The sequence below is a fragment of the Tupaia chinensis genome, unplaced genomic scaffold (genome assembly GCF_000334495.1).
Source record: "Tupaia chinensis unplaced genomic scaffold, TupChi_1.0 Scaffold145652_1, whole genome shotgun sequence".
NCBI classification, from domain to species: domain Eukaryota; kingdom Metazoa; phylum Chordata; class Mammalia; order Scandentia; family Tupaiidae; genus Tupaia; species Tupaia belangeri.
In genome coordinates, this window is record NW_006205509.1 from 1,717,612 (window position 1) to 1,728,712 (window position 11,101).

The 11,101-nt window shown below is 45.2% G+C and overlaps 1 protein-coding gene across 1 annotated transcript; it reads right to left on the reverse strand.

Moving 5' to 3' along the window:
* Nucleotides 1-2,024: 2,024 nt before the first annotated feature.
* LOC102475659 (adenylate kinase isoenzyme 6-like) lies at nt 2,025-2,521 on the reverse strand. The gene has a single exon (XM_014584073.1). The coding sequence runs from the start codon at nt 2,493-2,495 to the stop codon at nt 2,025-2,027; it is 471 nt and encodes a 156-aa protein (XP_014439559.1). The 5' UTR covers nt 2,496-2,521.
* Nucleotides 2,522-11,101: the final 8,580 nt, after the last annotated feature.

Below are 11,101 nucleotides of genomic sequence, written 5' to 3' on the forward strand. Positions count from 1 at the left end.
GGCTTCCAGACGGCCAGTTTGTCAGGAGCTGGAGTTCGGGGCGTGTGGGCACGTGTATGTGCATACAGGCGCTCCCGACCCATACCCCTCTGGGAACTGACACTACCGCTGGTGTCCGGGGCCCTCACACCACACCTAGCACAGAAGGGTCTAAAAAAAGAGTTGACTGAGGGCCGAATGACTGGGGGAATGTTGATGAGCTAAGCAGGCACAGCTCCACATGCTCCCGGAATATGGCTCTGCCATCTGCCTGGTGGGCCTTGGCACGCGTAGACTGCTGGTTTCCCTGGTTCCCTGTTCTCCCGTGGTCTACCTAGGTCTGTGAGGGTGGCCTGGGAAGCTTGCAAATCTCTGTTACTTCTGCTTAGATGACAGGGATACTCAAAGAGGAATCTACCACCTGTTGGCTGAGCACCTATTATTAATACATGCGAGGGCCGGGGCAGGGCAGTTCAGTGACTCCCAAGATCCATCAGAAGTGAGTCCTGCTTTGGAGAGCTTATGACTTAATAGAATGACCAGGCCCATGGGGCCAGCACACGGTGGGGTGGTTGGTTAAAGGCGCTGGATTCATACAAGCCTGACTGCCAGTTTGAGTCCTGGACCTGGCGGCTTCCTTTCTCACTTTCTCTCCCTCTCTCTCTCTCTTTGGTGAGCACACATGCCCTATAGGAAATTTAAAAATAATAAAATTAAATAAAATAATTTTAAGAAATGACCAGACACATAGGTAACTGACTCTGATGAAGAAAGAATATGATGCTTGTCAGGAAAGAGGTACTCAAAGGAAGGAGAAAGTTGGTGATGATCAAGAAAATGGCATTTGGGACCAGCAGTTGGCATAATGCTTATGTCGCTGGACTCCCATGTAGTCACCCAGAGTTCGAATCCTGGACCTGGTGGCTTAAACTCACACCTGGTGCGTGTGTGTACATGCCCGAGATCCCGAGAGGAAAATGGAGGAGAAGAGATTGTAGTGTGGCCATCCTGTGGTGGTCTTGAATTGAGTGGAACGCACAAAGTATCAGGAAAAAGAGAAATGCAAAAAAAAAAAAAAAAAAAAAAAAAAACTCTCCAAAAAAAAAAAAAGAAAAAGAAAAAAGAAAATGGCATTTGAGTTGGGTTTTGTGGAATGGGTAGGTGTTTCAATTGGCTGTGATGGTATGAGAGGGAGCAAGGCGTGCCGGGGGAGGAAGAGGAGGAAAACGAGATGATAGGGAACCATGGTAAAGCAAAGAGATAATTTCATTGGTCTGGTAGGTGAGGGAGAACAGTGAGGCCAAGGTGCCAGCAGGTAATGTGGTGGTTAAGGCGCTGAACTCCCACATAGCCAACTGAAGTTCAAGTCCTGGACCTGGTAGCTTGAAACTCATGCCAGGTGTGTGTGCATGTGTCCCCAAAATCCCCAGAGAAGACCGGAGGAGAAGGGATTGCAGAGTGGCCATCTCCCCCACCCCCGGAAAGTAATTTTTCACTTTCTCTCTCTCTCTCTTTGGCGAGCACATATGCCCCACAGAAAAAAATATCAAAAAACCCAAAAAAACAAAAAAACAAAACTAAGGCTGAGGGCCAGAAGATGGCATAGCGGTTACGTCACTGAACTCTCACATGACCAACCATGATTGCAGTCCAGGACCCCGCAACTTAGAAATCATGCTGGATGCGTGTTCATGCATGCTCAAGATCCCAGGAGGAGAATGGAGGAGAAGGGATTGTGGCATGACCAGTCCCTTCCAGCTGAACAAACCCCCCTTGGGGGGGGGGTGATTTCTCACTTTCCCTCTCACTGTCTCTGTCTCTCTTTCTCTCCCCTGTGAGCACATGCACCCTGAAGCAAAAACAAACAAAAAGAATACTTAGGCCAACGCTGGGAAGAAGACAGAGGTGAGAACATGGAGATTCTTTTTTGTCTTTAATTATTTAATTTTTATTTATGTATTTATTTATTTCGATTGTAAAGTTATGTAAAGTTTTATAAGTTAAGATTTATGATCTTTGTTCCACTGCTCAATCCATATCAAGATCTAGTGTATCTTATCCTCTAGCTCTTCTGGTTTATTGCTGGGCAGCTGATGCACAATTTCTTCCTTGTGGGATGATGTGGCTTCTTCATAAGGCACTTGAAAAATCTCACACTGAATATTTTCTTTTAGTTTCTTTTCGCTATAACCCCTTGTTTCAAGTCTTTTGTACAATATATTGTTATCAGTTCTCAGCACAAAAACTACATGAAACCAGTGTTCAAGGAAGAAATCACAACCATGATCATCAACAATAACTCCACCTTCTCTCATTTGGTTTTCTAACTCAACTACTCTGTCTTCATCTAAAATGGGACAATCATATTCTTTATCACAGCCATCAAACAACTGCCCTTCTCGAGCTAAATCACCCACATTAATGTATTTCAGTCCTGATCTTGATGCAAGTTCTTTGCCTAGTGTGGTTTTTCCCACCCCTGGTGTACCGGTGAGCAAGATGTTCGGAAGCACCATAGTCTTCACAGCGATGGCTCCGGACGCCTCGGCTCAGGCACTGCCAAGAATGCTACACCTTTATTTATTTTAATTGTTTGGAGAGGTTTTTGCTATAGGGCATGTGCGCTTGCCAGAAAGACAGACATAGATAGACAGAAAGCGAGAAATCACCCCCCAGGGAGGATGGCCATGCTGTAATCCCTTGTCCTCCATTCTCTTCTCGGGATCTTGGGCATGCATGCACATGCGCCTGGCGTCAGTTTAAGCCACCGGGTCTGGTACTCGAACCTTGGTTGACTACATGGGAGTCCAGCGACATAGCCATTATGCTAACTGCTGGTCCCCCATTCATTTATTTAAATTTGACCAGGAAGAGACACAGAGAAAGAGAGGGAAAGTTAGAAAGCAAGCCACCAGGTCTGGGACTCGGACCATGGTTAGCCATGTGGGAGTGTCCAGTGCCTTAACTACCATGCCACCTGCTGGCCCCAGAACATGGAGATTCTTTACATCATCTGGAAGGGTTGGATTAGTCCTGGGATCACTGAGCAGCTGATCACTCCTCCATTCTTACTGCAAATTGGTATTGAAGGAAGATAAAGATAGCCATCATTTATGTGCTGGTCATTGTTCTAAGTGCTATGGGAGGAATTATGTCATTAAATTCTCACAACCGCTCATTTAGGTAGTTTTATCTTCCCATTTTATAGATGAGGAAATAGAATCCCACAGATGTTAGCAATAAAAAGGAATTCAAATAAAGACAGCAAAGGGCCAGCCACAGTGGTGCGTGCTGCTAAGATGTTGTACTCTGAAGGCTGTAGCCATGTAGGAGGATAGGGTTTGATTCCTGGTCATGGTGGCATGTGCCTGTCATCCTAGCACCCTGGAGGTCTAAGGCAGGAGGATCATGACAGTGAGATCCTGCAAAAACAAACAAAGCAAAAAACAAAAACAAACAAACAAAAAACCAGCAGAAATTAGAGATGGGAAGCTTAAGGTAATAAAAAAAATTGTAACAGGGTATATGCATACACAAGAGAGCAAGAGCGAGAAACACCCTCCACAGGGTTTAGTCATGTTGTTATCCCTTTTTCTAGACCCCCATGACCCTGGGTATGTGTGTATGCAGATGGTATACTTTCAGGCTGACCAGGCTAGGGACTCAAACCTTGGTCAGTACGTGGCTTCCAGCTCCACAGTCAAGCATGCTACCAACTGTAGCAAAGAGGCTGGGCCAGGATGATAAATTCTTTAATTTCTCAGGCACTTGGGGCATAGAGAATATTCATTACATTTTGCGCTTTGATGTCCACGTACTAATCTTTATTCAATTATTAACATTTCCCTAAATATTCTCATGTTAGTTATATAACCAATAAATCAAAAACTTAGGAATTTAGCAAATTATATTTCCCCAAATGCTTAAACATTGATTGCAAATGAAATCAAACTCTTCATCAATCTAAGAAGTTTCCTCTCTTTCTTTTTTTTCTTTTTAGTTTTTTTATAGGGTGTGTATGCATGTGCTGGAGAGAGAGGGAAAGCAAGAGGGAAAGTTGAATCCTAAAGCAACCCCCTCAGGGGTTGACCAAGCTGCATTCCCTTCTCCTCCATTCTCCTCTTGGAATTTTGGGCATGCACACACATACGCCTAGTGGGTTTTTCCTTCTTTTTATTTTTAAATATTTATTTATTTATTTAATTCCTTATTTATTTATTTATTTTTGAGAGGTTTTTGCTATAGGGCAAGTGTGCTCATCAGAAAGACAGACAGAGACAGAGAGACAGAAAGCAAGAAATCACCCCCCTTCCAGGGGGGATGGCCACGCTGCAATCCCTTCTCCTCCATTCTCCTCTCGGGATCTTGGGCACACTCGCACACGCGCCCGGCGTGAGTTTAAGCCACTGGGTCGGGGACTCGAACCGCAGTCGACTACATGGCAGTCCAGCGATAGCTGGCCTCTATCAAGATTTCTTAAGAGTTTTAAATGGGGCCAGCAGATGGTGTAATGGCTATGTTGCTGGACTCCCAGGTAGTTGACCGCAGTTCAAGTCCCGGACCTGGTGGCTTAAACTCATGCTGGGCACGTGTACATGTGTGCCCAGGATCCCAAGAGGAGAACAGAGGAGAAGGGATTGTGGTGTGGCCATCCCCCCTAGGGGATGATCTCTCACTTTCTGTCTGTCTCTCTTTCTGGCGAGCGCACATGCCCTATAGAAAAAACCTCTGCCCCCCCACCCCCCCAAAAAAAAGAAGTTTTAAATGTAGGGGCATGATGGCTAAGGTGCTGGACTCTTACATGACCAACTACAATTAGAGTCCCAGACCAGTCGGCTCTCTCTCTCTCTCTCTCTCTCTCTCTGGTAAGGGCACGTTACCCAAATAGCAAATTTTAAAATAATAATAATAAAATGAAATAATTATTTTAAAAAAAGTTTTAAATGTAGACAGAGCACATAATATCATCATTGCCAAAAACCCAAAAAAAACCAAAACAAAGCAAAAACATTACAGGGACCAGCAGTTAGCGTAATGGCTTTGTCACTGGATTTCCGGGTAGTTGACCATGGTTCAAGTCCCGGACTTGGTATGCATGTGTGCCCAAGATCCTGAGAGGAGAATGGAGGAGAAGAGATTGCAGCATGGCCATTCCCCCCAGGGGGGTGATTTCTCGCTTTCTGTCTCTCTGTCTCTGTCTGTCTTTCTGGTGAGCGCATGTGCCCTATAGCAAAAACCTCTCCAAAAAAATTACAAAAGCAATACTATGGATTTAAGTTTCATTATTCAATATCTCTATATATGTATTTTAATTTTTTTAAAGAATTCTTTTATTTGGGACCAGCAGATGGTGTAATGGTTATGTTGCTGGACTCCCCCACATGGCTAACTGTGGTTCGAGTCCCGGACTTGGGGGCTTTAAACTCACACCGGGCATGTATGTGTGCATGCCCAAAACCCCGAGAAGAGAATGGAGGAGTAGGAATTGCAGTGCTGCCTGGGGGATGATTTCTCACTTTCTGTCTCTCTATCTCTGTCTCTCTGGTAAGTGCATGTGCCCTTTAGCAAAAATCTCTCTAAAAATATATTTTATTTAACTTTATTTATTTATTTTGATTTGATCAGAAAGGGACAGAGCAAGAGAGGAGGAAAGTGAGAAAGCAAGCCATCATGTCCGGGACTTGAACTGTGGTCGGCCATGTGGGAGTCCAGCGCCCTTAACCACCACCACCTGATGGCCCATGTATTTTAATTCTTATTCATTTCTCTTCTAAGAGAGAGGATTTTTCTGACTTAACCTAGAAAGTCAAGTCAAAGTTTACAAGCTCCACTAGGCTGGGCTGCAGATTGGGTTGACTGGAGATGATTTAGAACCTGTCACACAAATCCTGGAGGGTAGGCCTTCCAAGGAGATTCTCCTAGAGTTAATTATGCAGTCCTTTTACCCGCTTCATCACGAATTGTCCTCTTTACGCTTAGACCAATCATGGGTTCTGTTTTGTGTGTGTGTGTGTGACCCTAATCTTTTCCCCCAAATGATTCCAGTTCCGAGTGCCTTATCTTTACAGTACAGCCCACTGTGTAACCACTGTTCTGAGTGGGGCCTGGTCTGGTTCAGTTAAGTCGAAAGCCCTCGGTCAATTGGCTAACTGGAACTACATCCTTTCCTTCTCATCAACCGCTAAGACCTACACTATTGTCAGCTAGGGCGCTGAAGCAAAGGTCTAAGACGAGGTATTAAGAGCTTGAATTAGGACAGCAGCAATGGAAATAAAAAAGGAAAAAGCAGTTTTCAGAGACTCTATGAAAGCAAAATTGACTTCTATTAAATGGGCAGTAATAGCGTACCTCATAGAATCAAGTAGGAATACGTGTGAAGCCCTTTGTACCTTATAAGCCCCATTAAATCCTAGTTGTTTTTCCCATTTGTTGTTGTAGCATTTTGAGATGGCCAAGGACAGAGCCTTAAGGGGTTCACCAAATTTCAGGGATGAATAGAAGGAGAGGAGGCAGGGAAGGAGGCAGGGAAGGAGGCTGAAGGACAAAGGAAACTGAGGAAGCTTGGTCAAAGAGAGGGGAGAAAACCCAAGAGAGAGGTAGCACTAGACTAAAGGGGTAAGAGGCAAAAGAACAGTTAGGTGTGTGCGAGAGGGGCCCAGGGAGAAGGGGCAAAGGTCTGACCCAGGTGGGGCCCAGCACAGGTGTGTAAGTAGGTGTGTAAGATAGAAAGGGAAACAAGGAAGTGAGTGAGAGCATGGAAAGGATTGGTAGTTGGTGACTAGGGATGCTGATTAAGGGCCAGAGAGGAACCTGGCAATTGTAGAGGCATCCACCTGGAGCCTGGGCAGATGCAGGAAAGGAAAGCCAAGAGTTGTGTGCGTTTTCATAATGCACAGAACAAAGGCTCCCTGCTGCGAGGAGGCCCCTTTGCCTCCTCATAGCTATTACCTTCCATTAAACATCCACCCTTTCCACTGAAAGAAAAATCAAGAAAAATCTTGGAAGTTTAGAAATGGCAAGGTTTGGGCCAGCAGGTGACATAGTGGTTACAGTGCTAGCTTCCCACATGGCCCACTGTGGTTTGAGTCCTAGACCCGGTGACTTGAAACTCATGCTGGGGGGACCAGCAGGTGGTGTAGTGGTTAAGGTGCTGGACACTCCCATATGGTCAACCATGGTTCACATCCTGGACCTGGTAGCTTGCATTCTCACTTTCCCTCTCTTTCTCTCTGTGTCTCTCTCTGGTCAAGTTAGAATAAATAAAATTAAATAAAAATAATTCTTTAAGAAAAAAAAAAGAAACTCATGCTGGTCATGTGTGTATGTGTGCCCAAAATCCTGAGAGAAGAATGGAGAAGGGGTTGCAGTGTGGCCTTCCCTCCTAGGAGGGTAATTTCTCATTTTCTCTCTCCCTGTCTCTGTCTTCAGTGAGCATACATGCCCTATAGCAAAAATCTCTAAAAATAAAGAAATTAAAAGAAATAAATGGGGGCCGGCAAATGGCATGGTGGTTAAAGGCGCTGGACTCCCACATGGCCGACCACGGTTCAAGTCCCAGACCTGGTGGCTTGCTATCTCACTTCCTCTCTCTCTCTCTCTGTCTCTCTCTGATCAAACTGGAAAAAAATAATGATGATAATAATAAATAAAGTTAAATAAAATAATTCTTTAAAAGAAAGAAAGAAAGAAAGAAAGAAAGAAAGAAAGAAAGAAAGAAAGAAAGAAAGAAATGGCAGGGTCTAGCCAGCAGGTGGTGTGGTTGTTAAAGTGTTGGATTCCCACATTTGCCAACCATGGTTGGAGTCCAAGACCTGGTGGCTTGAAAATCACATTGGGTGCATGTGCATGCATGCTCAAAATCCTGAGAGGAGAATGGAGGTCATGCCAGGGTGGTATCTCACTTTCTCTCTCTCTCTCTGCCACTCTCCAGTGAGCACATGTGCCCTATGGCCAAAATCTAAAAAAAAGTAAAAAAGAAAAAAGATGGCAGGGGAAAAAAAAAAAAAAGGCAGTATCTTTAGAGATCATCTAATTTATCTTCCACCTTCACCATTTAACAGATGAGAAACTGAGACTGGAGACAGAAGTGGCATAACTAGTGAGTGAGAAAGATAGGATTAGGATCCTCCTCTCCAGACTCCTAATCTATTGGGTTGTCAGAAAGGTCACGACACATTTTCACATAGAAAAATATGTCTGTGGTATCTTTTATCCTTGCTACTCAACCTGCTGATCCAAGAGGACTGGGCCCCCATGACACCCAATATCACCTAGTGCCTCAGGAGACTTTCCATATAACTAGGCTTTATTTTGGCTTGCCACACTTAAAAGAGCTGGCATTGGAGTAGCAACAGGGACTTGGTGGTCACTGCAGGGTTGAGCCTTCAAAGAACAGGAGCCTTTTCTGTGCTTATCAAAGAACAGAGAGCGTGAGAGGGGAATTTCAAAGCATAGGGATTTCAAGGCATAATCTTTCCAGAAGTGGGAGAGATTAGGGGCAGGAGATTAAAACAGGGGACTCTGGAGAAGATGGACTCCCCTGGGCTCAGCCAAGTTGTGGCCTATAGCCTATGTGAAGGATTGAAAGAGGAAAGATAAACTGGGGATGAGGCATGGTGAGGGGCTGTGTCCTACAGAGTACGGTGGATGGAGACCGAGGACATCAGGGCCGAGTATTGGGTAGGGTGGCTGGCGGGAAGCACAGCCCTGACCCTAAGTTGGTAGCACCTCTCCGTCTCCCCTGGGTCTCTGACCACTCTTCACCCTCTTGCTTTGCTGATAGTAATTGCTCTTCATTTGGGCATTATTTAGCTCATTACTTGCCTAAAAGAGAGCAGCAGCCTAGGGTGACGGTGATCAGCAGACGAAGCAATGGGTAGGGAGGACCCTAGGAAATAGATAAGGATCTGGGATAGGGCCAGACCATGGTGGAAGGGATTGGGTCTTACATATCTAGTATCTGGCTCTGGTCAGCTGGATTCTTCTGCTCAGATTCAGTTTGGAGAAACCATTCCCCCCAACCCCTGCTATATATATATATATCCCCCCCCCCATAGGCATGGTGTGTGTGCTTCCTGGAAAGAGAGACAGAAAGAGAGAGGGAAAGTGAGAAATCACTCCCCAGGGAAGATGGCCATTCTGAAATCCCTTTTCCTCCATTCTTGGGAGATTTGGGGCATGGAAGCACATGTGCCTGGCCTGTTTTTCAAGCCACAAGGTCTGGGACTTGAACTGTGGAGTGGGTCATGGGGGAATCCAGTTCCTTAATCACCATTACCACCTGGGGCTGGCAGGTGGCTTGGTGGTTGAAAGTGCTGGACTTCCACATAGCCGACTATGGTTTGAGTCCTGGACATGGTGACTTGCTCTCTCTCTCTCTCTCTCTCATTCTATCCCTCTCTGGTTAAATTAAAACAAATAAATGAATGAATATATAAAGTTAAGTAAAATAATTAAAAAATAAATCACCATCCCACCTGCTGGTCCCTGGAGGAACCACTTTTCAATTCCAGTGCAGACATCAATACTTTCACTCTCAGATATTCTACCATCCCTTATCCAGTCATCACTGTCACTGCTACCATTCTCCAACTCTCCTCCTCCTTTGTCATTGTCACCACCATTGCTATTTTGGAGGTGCCTCTGAGATGGCTCCCAGGGACCCCTGCCTCCTGGGCCATTGAGTCATCCTATCCTTTTGAGTGTGGGCTGTATGCAATGACTTACTTCCAGTAGATAGAATTCAGCAGAGGCTATGAGGTGTTACTTTAAGATTAGACTGAAAAGACCGTGATTCTTTCACTGCTGTCATCGATTTCATGGAGAAGCCCACATGGCAAGGAACCGAGGGAAGATCAACAGAGCAAAGTCCAAGGGCCTAAGAGGATCTGAATCCTGCTAACAACCACGTGAGTGAACTGGAAAAATAGATTTCCCAACATATGATTACTACAGCCGTCACCACCACCAGTACCGTCACTATCATTACCTTGATCACTACACAGTCGTCCAACTCACCATCATCACTATCAACATCCCTGTGTTCTCAAACTCACCACCGTAACTGCCTTCACAGCTGTCACTACTGTCACCACCACTACCACCACTACCTTCAACTTAAATATGGATTTGATCCTGAGCACTAGCACCACGGTCACCACCAGCTGTAAACATCCTGCTAGGGCCAGCTCCATACTGGTTAAGAGAGCCGGGTCCACATGGCTGATGGTAGCTTTCAAAACACACTGGGCAGGGCAGCAGATGGCATAGAGTTTGAGGCAGCTGAATCCCACATAGCTGACTGCAGCATTTGAGTCCTGGACACAGCAGTTTGAAAATCACACTGGGTACATGTGTGTGCATGCCCAAAGTCCCAAGAGGATTGTTGAAGAGAAGGGATTATGATGTGACCATCCTCCTGGGGAGTGATTTCCTTCCCTCCTCTCTCCCTGTGTCTCTCTCTGGTGAGCACACACACCCTATAGGAAACAAGCAAACAGAAACCACTGGGCACCTGTGAGTACATCCCCCAAATCCTGACAGATAGAGAAATGGAAGAGAAGGGATTGTGGCATGACCACATCCCACTGGGGGTGCTTTCTCCCTCTCCCTCTCTCATTCCTTCTCTTTCTGGAGAGTGCATGCGGCCCTGGCAATTATACATATATAGATATAAAAAAACCTTTCTGGTACATGATATGTGCCAGTCCCTAACAGAAGCCCCAGGATTACAAAGAGGTAGAAAACATAGTCTGTGCTATCAGTTGGGGAGACTAGTTGAGAAATGAATACACATTTACTAAAAGTGAGTGGTGGGCCAGCAGGTGGCATGGTGGTTGAGGCACTGGATTCCCACATGGCCGACTGTAGTTTGAGTATCAGACCTGGTGGCTTGCTTTCTCACTTTGCTTTTCTCTCTCTAGTCAAAATTAAAACATAATAATAACAAATAAAATTAAATAATCATTTTTAAAAAGTGAATGGTTAGTCAAAGAAGTCTGTGTGTATTGTCACTGAGGATCAGGGTGTTATGGAAGGCTTCATGGAAGAGGGAGGCCCGAATCTAGGCCTTGCAGGATCAGTGAGATCTAGACAGAAGGTAGAGGAGAAGATATGAATTGGC

Coding starts and splice junctions, on each gene's coding strand:
- LOC102475659 (XM_014584073.1), bottom strand. CDS start 2,495: ATGGTGCTTCCGAACATCTTGCTCACCGGTACACCAGGGGTGGGAAAA.